Here is an 11,120-nt window from a genome sequence, read left to right on the forward strand (position 1 = left end):
GCCCCTAGTTTTTCCTTGATGAACTTTATAGTTTTAAGTCTTTGATCCATCTGGAGTTAGTTTTTATGCATGGTATGGTATGAGGTACATATCTTGTTTCATTTTTCTGCAAATGGATATCCAGTTTTGCCAGCACCATTTATTAAAGAAATATTCTCTTCCAAATTTAATGGATTTGGGCCCTTTGTCAAAGATCAGCTGACCGTAGGTCAACGGTTCTATTTTTGGGTTCTCAATTCTATTCCATTGGTCTGTACGTCTGTCATTGTACCAATACCAGGCAGTTTTGACTACGGTGGCTGTATAGTAGGTTTTGAGATCTGGTAGTGTGAGACTTCCTACTTGTTCTTCTTCAATAATGCTTTGCTTATCCAAGCTCTCTTTCCTTTCCATATAAAGTTAGTGATTGGTTTTTCCATATCCTCAAAAAATATTGATGGGATCTGGATTGGGATTGCATTGAATGTATAGATTGCTTTGGATAGAACTGACATTTTCTCAATGTTCAATCTTCCTATCCATGAGCATGGGATGTTCTTCCATTTATGTAGATCTCTTATAGTTTCTTAAAAGTATTTGTCTATAGTTTTCTTTGTACAGGTCTTTTGTGTCCCTGGTAAGATTTATACCCAAGTATTATATTTTTTTGGTAGCTATTGTACATGATATTTATTTCCTTATTTCTTTTTCAGCAATCTCTTTGCTGGTGTAGAGGAATCCAACTGATATTTGGATGTTGATCTTGTATCCTGCCATGATGTGAAATCTCTCAATTAGTTCCTGTAGATTTCTGACTGAGGCTCTTGGGTTTTCTACGTATAGGATCATCTCATCAGCAAATAGGGATAGTTTGACTTCTTCCTTACCAATTTGGACGCCTTTGATTTCCCTTTCTTGCCTTAGGGCCCTGGCTAGGACTTCCAGTACAATGTTGAATGGAAGTGGTTATAGAGGGCATCCTTGTCTGGTTCCTGTTTGCAAGGTGAATGGTTTCAGTCTCTCTCTATTGAGAATAATGTTGGGTGTTGGCTTTGCATAAATGCCCTTTATTATGTTGAGGAATGTCCCTTCTATTCCTATTTTGCTGAGAGTTTTGATCAGGAATGTGTGTTGGATTTTATCAAATGCCTTTTCTGCATCAATTGATATGATCATGTGGTTCTTCTCCTTTGTTTTATTTATGTGGTGGATGACATTGATTGTTTTTCCAATGTTGAGCCATCCCTGCATACCTGATATGAACCCCACTTGGTCATAATGAATAATTTTCTTGGTATGTTGTTGGAATCTGTTGGCTAGGATTTTGTTGAAGATTTTTGCATCTATATTCATGAGGGATATTGGTCTGCAGTTTTCCTTTTGAGTGATGTCTTTGCTTGGTTTTGGTATCAAGGTTATGCTTGTTTCATAAAATGAGGGAGGATTCCATTCTTTTTTATGTTTTGAAATAGTTTGAGTAGGATTGTTGTCAGTTCTTCTCTGAATGTTTGGTAGAATTCTCCAGTGAAACTGTCTGGGCCAGGACATTTTTAGTTGGTAATTTTTGGATGACCTGTTCAATTTCTTCTTTTGTTATGGATATGTTCATCTTTTCCACTTCAGGTTGTGATAGTTTACGTAAGTGGTGTGTTTCTAGAAATCTGTCCATTTCTTCCAGATTTTCAAATTTGTTGGAATACAGTTCTTCATAGTATCCTGATATTATCCTTTCGATTTCAGTTGGTTCTGTTGGGATGTCACCCATTTCATTTGTTATTCGTGTTATTTGTATTCTCTCCCTCTTTTCCTTTGTTAAATTTGCCAGTGGTTTGCCAATTTTATTAATCTTTTCAAGAAGTCAACTTCTGGTCTTTTTAATTTTTTCTGTTGTCTATTTTCTGTTTCATTGATTTCTGCTTGAATTTTTATTATTTTCTTTGTTCTGGTGACTGTGGGCTTTTTTCACTGTTCTTTTTCTAATTGTTGGAGAGGTTGAATTAAAGTGTTGATTTTGGCTCTTTCTTCTTTTTTGATGTGTGCATTTATTGCTATAAATTGGCCTCTGATCACTGCTTTTGCTGTGTCCCAAAGATTTTTGTATGCTATGTTTTCATTCTTATTTAATTCAAGGAGTTTCTGAATTTCGATTTTTATTTTTTCTTAGTCAGTCTTTCTTAAGAAGGGTGTTGTTCAGTTTTCATGTGTTTATACTCTTTTTCCGTTGATCTTCCTATTGTTGATTTCTGATTTGATAGCATTATGATCTGAGACAATGCTTTGCAGTATTTCAATGTTTTTAAATTTATGAAGGCTTGCTTTATGGCTTAATATGTGATCTATCATGGAAAATGTTCCATGTACAGTGGCAAAAAAATGTATATTGTGCTGTTATTGGATGAAGTGCTCTGTAGATGTCTATAAGGCCAAGTTGGTGGATTGTATTGTTTAGCTCTTCTGCAACTTTGTTGAGTTTCTTTCCAGTTGTTTTATCATTCACTTAAAGTCCCCCACTATGACTGTGGAGTCATCTGTTTGCCTTTTCAACTCTTTTAAAGTCTGATTTATGTATTTTGGGGCCCTTTCATTTGGTCCATAGATATTCATTATGGTTATATCTTCTTTTCAAGTGATCCTTTAATCATTATATCATGTCTTTCCTTGTCTCATACAGTGGTTTTTCTCTTAAAGTAAGTTTGATCAGAAATTAATATTGCCACTCCGGCTCTTTTTTGGTTGCCATATCTTTTTCCAACCTTTGATTTTTAGTCTATTTTTGCTTTTGTCTCTAAAGTGTCTCTTGTAGACAGCATATTGATAGGTTTTGTTTTCTTATCCAATCTGCAACCTGCAAACATTTTCAGGAATGTATTATATGCAAAAGGAGTCTGGTAATGCAGTGATTAAGTACTTAGCTCTGACCTGAAAGGTCAGCAATTTAAACACAACAGAGAAAGATGAGGCAGTTTGTTTCTGTAAAGATTTACAGCCTTAGAAACCTCATGGGCAATTCTACTCTGTGCTATAAGGTTGCTATGAGTTGGAATTGACTCAATGGCAATGGGTTTTGGTTTAGTATTATATTCAAAAGAAAGATGATTGCACTGAAGAAACATTTCAATGTTTTAACATAGAATAAAGTGTAAAACACACATGGTTTCCCAGCTTGCATGTTAAAATAAAGTTATTTTAAGACCTTCATGTCTTATGCATCAGGTGTTCCAGGCTATGACTCATTTTAGTTCAGGAAAAAGCAACAAACCACAGCCAGTTTTGGTTTTGTCACTTTGTTTTAAAGATATAATGTATGCTGGGAACAAATAATAAGTGATGTGAATGGTATCTGACATTATTCTCATCAGTAGAGGGAAACAGGTATACCTAGCATCCAAAACAACCTGAAAGTTTGTTTGGCTTATTTGGAAATGTTTACTTTCTAATCTAACACAATACAATTTAATTATGTTTATTTCCTAGTCAATCTACCTGTAGCCAGCCTTGCACAAATACTCACTGTATTATATCTGTGGTTTCCCAACTGCATGCCATTACAGGTCAGCTGGGTCATGGGGCTCCATTAATTTGCATTCTGATTCAGTCCTTGCTTAACCTCTCCCTAGATAATTATTCCATAACCTGTGGGCCAGGGACACTTACTTGGATTTATTGTATTCAAATTCAATGTGCAGACAATCCTCAATCCCAACTTCCATCTTGATGGAAGAGTTCAGCTCAGGATATGTGCTAAGTGTGTGAACGACAATGTCCATCTCTTTGACAACATCGTTGAGGCGGCGGCTGATGGTGGCTCGAAGGAAATACCTGTAGGAGGCAGATCAACGTGGATGAGCATTTCCAGTCCTCACACATTGCCCAGGTATAGGCAAAAAACTGAACTCCTTGAGAGAATCCCACACAGTGGGTCTTGAAGCTTCATATCCCTTTTTTGAATTTGCCCCTATAGACACACATCCCAGAAAAAAAAAAAAATGCACACATGCAACTATACAGAAAGTTTTGTGATTACAATTCTAGGGAGTTAAAGACTCTTCCCCCAAGTCCCTTTTTGAAGTCCATGACTCTGGGTTGAGAACTCTGCTCTATGTGAGAGGAGTGATGTCTCTGCTTCGTACTTCAAAGCATGTCAATCCTATGCCTTCCAGGGAACTTATATGTTCAACCTTGTGTTTGTGTACAGGTTTTATTCTATTTCTTAGTAATTCTTAGCTCTGGGTGAAGGGATTCTGTCTCATTCTCATATTCATATACTCATTTATTTAAAAATGATATACCCAACAAGCATTTAAAAAGTTAAAGGAAAAGAGTAAGAACTGGTAAAATTAAGTCAGCTAATTCATTCACCGTAACAGAACACATGGAAAGTGCTAACTGAGATACAGAAATCAAGTGCTACAGGGAGGGAAAAAAAAGCATTTCTGGAATAGCAAATGTGTGGAAGGACCTGGTTTGTTTGAATACCAAAGTCTGGCTGAATCTAGGGTACTTGGGGAGGGGGACTGCTGTAGCTGAGCACAAGCTAGAAGGAGAGACAGTCATGTCCTTGGAGGGTTTAGTATGTCAAGCCTGTCCTGTACGGTCCACCGTCTTATTGTTGCCCCTCCAGCTCTCTTGTCTCCATCAATAAACAAGGGAGAAAATACCCCTTTAATTACTTTTCTTCTAAATAAACCTTGGTTAATTCCCATGCACATAGCATTACTGGAGAAAGTTATAAAATCATGTTACTCAATCAACTTCATATTCAGGCTACTGTGTGTGTAAGACTGACTACTTCTGGGCGATCCTTTTATTCATATCTATAGCATTTCTCAGGACATTTATTCATCCCTATCACATTCCTCGGGAGCTTTGGTAGCATAGTGCCTAAGGCACTTGACTGCTAACCAGAAGGCTGGTGGTTCAAACCCACCAGCCACTCCTCGGAAGGTTGGGCAAACTAGTTCTGCAGTGATACTGCCTCGGAAACCCAAGGAGGGGTTGCTATGAGTCGGGTCCGACTCCATGGAACATAACAACAACAACAATCACATTCCTCAAGACATTTGTTCCAAACACTTTTCTTAGTGCTCAGAGTTAAGCCTGTCCTTCCCCTCTAATGGAAGATACTGCCTTCCATATACCGAGGAGATGCAGGTCATCACAATGCGTATGACCTCCCTTCTGTGCCTCATACTGTGCACACCTGTTGTTAGGTGCCATCAAGTCATCTCCGACTCACAGCAACCTCATGTACAGCAGAACAAAACACTGCCTGGCTCTGTGTCAGCTCCACGATCCTTGCTTGGATTTATTATCTAGGCCCATTTCTGTACCCACTGTGTCAATCCATCTAGAGGGTCTTCCCCTTTTTCACTGACCCTCCAACTTTACCAAGTATGATATCATTCTCTAGGGAATGGCCCCTTCTTACAACATGCCCAAAGTAGGTGAGACTAAGTCTGGCCATTCTCACTTCCAAGGAGACTCCTGGATGCAACTCTTCCAGGACAGATTCGTTAGTTCTTTTAGCAGCCCATGGTACTTTCAGCATTTTTGCTGACACCACACTGAAAAGCAATGACTCTTCTTTGGTCTTCCTTTTTCATCGTCCAGCTCTCACATGCCTGTGAAGCGACCAAAAATACAATGGCTTGTGTCAGGTGCACCTTAGTCTTCCAGGAAATATATTTGCTCTTCATCACTTGAAAGTGGTCTTCTGCAGCACGTTTGTCCAATGCTATATGACATCTGGTATCTTGACTGCTGCTTCCACTGGTGTTGATTGTAGAACCAAGTAATCTGAAATCTTTGTGTGATAACTTCAATATCTTCTCCATTTATCATGATGCTGCTTATTGGTCCCATTGTGAGGATTTTTGTTTTCTTTCTATTGAGGTATAATCCATACTGCAGACTGTAGTCTTCCATCGTCACCAGTAAGTACTTCAAGTCATCCTCACTTTCAGAGGGCAAAGTTGTGTCGTCTGCATAATGGAGATTGTTAGTGAGTCTTTCTCCAATCTTGATGCCATGTTCTTTTTCATATAGTCCAGCTTTTCTGATTATTTGTTCAGCATACAGATTGCATAAGTATGGTGAAACAATATAACCTTGATGCACTCCCTTTTTTATTTTAAACCATGCAGTATCCCCTTGTTCTGTTCCAACAACACCCTTCTGGTCTATGTACTAAGTTCCTCATGAGTACAATTAAGTGTTCTTGAATTTCCATTCATCTCAATGTTATCCATAATTTGTTATGACCCACACAATCAGATGCTTTGGTATAGTTAATAAAACACAAGTAAACATCTTTCTGGTATTCTTGGCTTTGAGCCAAGATCTATCTAACATCAGCAATGATTTCCCTTGTTCCATGTCCCCTTCTGATTGCAGCTTGCATTTCTGGAAGTTCTCTGTCAATATATTGCTGCAACCCTTTCTGAATTATCTTCAGTAAGATTTTACTTGTGTGCGATGTTAATGATATTGTCCGATAATTTCCACACTCTGTGGGATCACCTTTCTTTGGAATGGGTACAAATATGGATCTCTTCCAGTCAGTTGACCAGGTAACTGTCTTCCAAATCTATAGCATAACCGAGTGAGTGCCTCCACTGTGGCATCCATTTGTTGAAACATCTCAATGGGTATTCCATCAATTCCTGGAGCCTTGTTTTTTGCCACTTCCTTCAGTGCAGCTTCACCTTCTTCCTTCAATACCATTGGTTCTTGATCATATGCCACCTCCTGAAATGGATGAACATCAACTAATTCTTTTTGGTACAGTTACTCTGTGTGTTCTTTCCATCTTCTTTTGATTGCTGCATCATTCAATATATTGCCCATAGAATCTTTCAGTATTGCAACTTGAGAAAAAAAGAAATTTTTTCTTCAGTTCTTTCAGCTTGAGAAATGCTGAGCATGTTCTTCCCTTTTAGGTTTCCAACTCCATGTCTCTGCACATTTCATTATAATAACAGACTTTGTCTTCTCAAGCTGCCCTTTGAAACCTTCTGTTCAGCTCTTTTATCTTTTCCTCCATTTGCTTTAGCTACTCTGCTCAAGGGCAAGTTTCAGTCTCTTCTGACATCTGTTTTGGTCTTTTCTTCCTTTCCTATCTTTTTAATGACCTTTTGCTTCCTTCATGGATGATGTCCTTGATGTCATCCCACAATTCCTCTGGTTTTCAATGCATCAGATCTATTTTTTAGATGGTCTCTAAATTCAGGAGGGATATATTCAAGGTTGTATTTTGGCTCTTGTTTTAATTGTGCTCAACTTCAACTTGCACATGAGCAGCTGATGGTTGGTTCCACAGTCAGCTCTTGGCCTTGTTTTGGCTGAAGATATTGAGCTTCTCCGTTGCCTCTTGCCACAGCTGTAGGCAATCTGATTCCTATGTATTCCATCTGGCAAAGTCCACATGTATAGCTGCCACTTGTGTTATTGAAAAAGGTACTTGCATTAATAAATCGTTGGTCTTGCAAAATTCTGTCATGCGATCTCCAGTGCTATTTCTATCTCCGAGGCCAAATATTCCAACTACCGGTGATTCTTACTTGTTTCCAACTTTTGCATTCCAAGCACCAGTGATAATCAGCACATCTTGATTGCTTGTTCGGTCAATTTCAGACTGCAGAAGTTGGTAAAAATCTTCCGTTTCCTCATCTTTGGCTTTGGTGGTTGGTGCATAAATTTGAATAACAGTAGTATTAACTGGCCTTCCTTGTAGGTATATGGATCTATCCTATCACTGACAGCATTGTAATGCAGGATAGATCTTGAAATATTCTTTGTGATGATGAATGCCATGCCATCCTTCTTCCCTAGAAATGTCTGCATCTTCACTTATCCTTTCCTTCTTCTAACAGCAGTGATATTTCTCAAGACTTTTAGAATCACCTTGGGGCTTTTAAAGAGCCTGGTGTCCAGGCACAGCCAACATTTAATTATCTAAAGAGGTGCTGAGGCATCAATGTTTATTAAAGTTTGCCAAGCAATTCTAAGGTGGAAGCCATGTGGAGAATCAGTTTTCTGCACCTTGAGCCTCATTTTTTTCCAATTTTATCTACATATTCAATCTTTCTCTTGCTAGAAGTTTCTTTCTTTGGGTTTATAAAGGTCCAGCACTCACCAATTCCAAAAAGACTGTTGTGCCTGCTGTACTCTGTGCCTAACATACTTATTCTTTCAGAGACAGCTGTTACAAGAAGTTCTCTAGCTGCTGCATCTTCCTCAACCATTGTGTCCTTAATCCCGGGCTTCTGACTTCCTACCCAAAAGAAGGCCATATTTGGCTCTTGTGGACTTGTTTTAGTTTGCTTCAGCTTCAGCCTGAACTTGCATATGAGCAACTGATGATTTGTTCCACAGTCCACTCCTGGCTTAGTTTTGAATGGTGATACTGCTCTTCTCCATTGCTTCTTTCCACAGATGTACTTGATCTTATTCCTGTGTATTCCATCTGGCAAGGTCCATGTATATAGCCACTCTTTATGTTGTTGAAAAGGTATCTGTGATGAATAAGTCATTGGTCTTGCAAAATTCTATCATGCAATCTCTGGCATCATTTCTATCACCAAGGCCATATTTTCCAACTACTGATGATTCTTCTTTATTTCCAACTTTTGAATTCTAATTACCAGTAATGATCAATACATTACGATTGCATGTTTGTTCAATTTCAGACTACAGAAGTTCATAAAAATCTTCATTTTTTTTTCACATTTGGCTTTAAATGTGAAGATTTGAATAGTAGTAGTAGTATCTGGTCTTTCTTGTAGGTGTATGGATATTATCCTATTACTGACAGCACTGTACTTCAGGATAGATCTTGCAACATTCTTTGGGATAATGAATATGTCATCATTCCTCTTCAATTTGTCATTCCTAGCATAGTAGATCATATGATTCAAAATGGCCAGTACCAGTCCATTTTAGCCCACTAATGCGTAGGATATCGATCTTTATGCATTCCATTTCATTTTTGACAACTTAACAGTTTTTCCTAGATTCATACTTTGTACATCCCACATTCCGATTATTAATGTATGCTTGCAGATGTTTCTTCCTATTTTGAGTCATGCTCCATCAACAAATGGAGGTCCCAAAAGCTTTACTCCATTCATATCACTAAGGTTAACTCTATTTTGAGGAGGAACATCTTCCCCAGCTATATTTTGAGTGCTACTCAACCTGAGGGGTTCAGAGCTACTCATAAAGTTTTCAGTAACATATTAGTCAGTGTTTCACTGCTATTATTAATGCTTTCACTAGCCAATTTTTTGACAAGTAAATGGTCTCTTCCTTCTTTCCAGTGTGTCTTAGTTTGGAAGCTCTGCTGAAACCTGTCCACTATGTGCAATCCTGCTGGTAGAAATACCAGTGGCATAGCCTCCAGCTTCACAGCAACATGCAAGCCCCCACAATATGACAGACTGACAGATAAGGGGTGACAAGAGCCATAATATGACCTTGAATATATCCCACATGAATTTAGAGATTATATCTGAAGACTACATTTGATACACGAGTTGTGGGAGGACATCAAGAACATCATACATGAAGAAAGCAAAAGGTCATTAAAAAGACAGGAGGGGAAGAAAAGACCAAAATGTATGCCAGAAGAGACTCTGACACTTGCTCTTGAACGGAGAATAGCTAAAATGAAAGGAAGAATGACAAGAGAAATGAGCTGAACAGAAGATCTCAAAGGGAAGCTTGAGAAGACAGTATTGTAATGAAATGTGCAAAGACCTGGAGTTTGAAAACCAAAAGAGAACATGCTCAGCATTACTCAAGCTGAAAGAAATGAGTAAAAATTTCAAAACTTGAGTCGTAATATTGAAGGATTCTATGGGAAAAATACTGAACCATGCAGGAAGCATCAAAAGATGTAAAGAATATAGATAGTCACTGTACAAAAAAAAATTGATCAGTGTTCAAAAATTTTGTTAAGTGCTGTCGAGCCCTCTCCTACTCATAGGGACCCTATGGTACAGCAGAACGAAGCACTGCCTGGTCCTGTACCAGCTCCACAATCCTTGCTATACCTGAGCCCATTGTTGCAGCCACTGTGTCAGTCCATCTTGTTGAGGGCCTTCCCTTTTTTCTTTGACCCTCTACTTTACCAAGCATGATATCCTTCTTTACGGAATGGTCCCTTCTTACAACATGACCAAAGTAGGTGAGATGAAGTTTGGCCATTCTCATCTCCAAGAAACATTCCCACTGCCTTTCTTCTAGGACAGATTCATTAGTTCTTTTAGCAGTCCATGGTACTTTCATCATTCTTTGCTGACACCACAACTCAAAATCATCCACTCTTCTTCGGTCTTCATTATCCAGCTCTCACATGCATATGAGGTAATTTAAAATACCATGGCTTGTGTCAGGCACACATTAGTCGTCAAGGAGTTATCTTTGTTCTTCAACACCTGAAAGAGGTCTTTTGCAGCAGATTTGCCCAATGCAATATGTGGTCTGATATCTTGACTGCTGTTTCCATTGGTGTTGATTGTACAACCACGTAATATGAAGTCTTTGACAATGTCAATCATTTCTCCATTTCTTGTGATGCTGCTTATTGGTCCAGTAGTGAGGATTTTAGTTTTCTTTATATTGAGGTGCAACCCATCCTGCAGACTGTACTCTTCAATCTTCACCAGTAAGTGCTTCAAGTCATCCTCACTTTCAGCACGCAAGGTTGTGTTCTCAGTGTAACACAGGTGGTTAATGATTCTTCCTCCAATCCTGATACCACATTCTTCTTCATATAGTCCAGATTCTTGGATTATCTGCTCAGAATACAGATTGAATAAATATGGTGAAAGAATACAACTCTGACACACTCTCTTCTTGACCCTAATCCATGCAGCGTCTCCTTGTTCTGTCCGAACTACTGCCCCCTGGTTTATGTATAGGTTACTACAAAAAGGGCATGGAGGCCACATATTCTGACCTCCTAGAACCCCACAAGAGGAAGGCAGAATCACCATCAATAGCCCAAGGTCTATTACTGCAAGACGAGACATGCTGCCTCCCTCTAGCGCTTTCACCAACCGTTCCTCCCAAAGCACCCACCACCTGTCTCCTGGGTTCGATAATTCACTGCAGTGGCCACACAGAACTCACAGATTATG

General features: G+C 38.8%; 1 protein-coding gene across 1 annotated transcript in view; it reads right to left on the bottom strand.

Moving 5' to 3' along the window:
- VPS26B (VPS26, retromer complex component B) overlaps window positions 1–11,120 on the bottom strand; it is a 54,763-nt gene that overhangs the window by 9,982 nt on the left and 33,661 nt on the right. Inside the window, exon 3 of the mRNA XM_007948729.2 lies at window positions 3,634–3,798. Coding sequence (XP_007946920.2) covers window positions 3,634–3,798 — 165 coding nt within the window. The remainder of the gene's footprint in view (window positions 1–3,633; window positions 3,799–11,120) is intronic.

The sequence above is a fragment of the Orycteropus afer genome, unplaced genomic scaffold (assembly GCF_000298275.1).
Source record: "Orycteropus afer afer isolate SDZICR_OR568_19922 unplaced genomic scaffold, OryAfe1.0 scaffold00221, whole genome shotgun sequence".
Lineage (NCBI taxonomy): Eukaryota > Metazoa > Chordata > Mammalia > Tubulidentata > Orycteropodidae > Orycteropus > Orycteropus afer.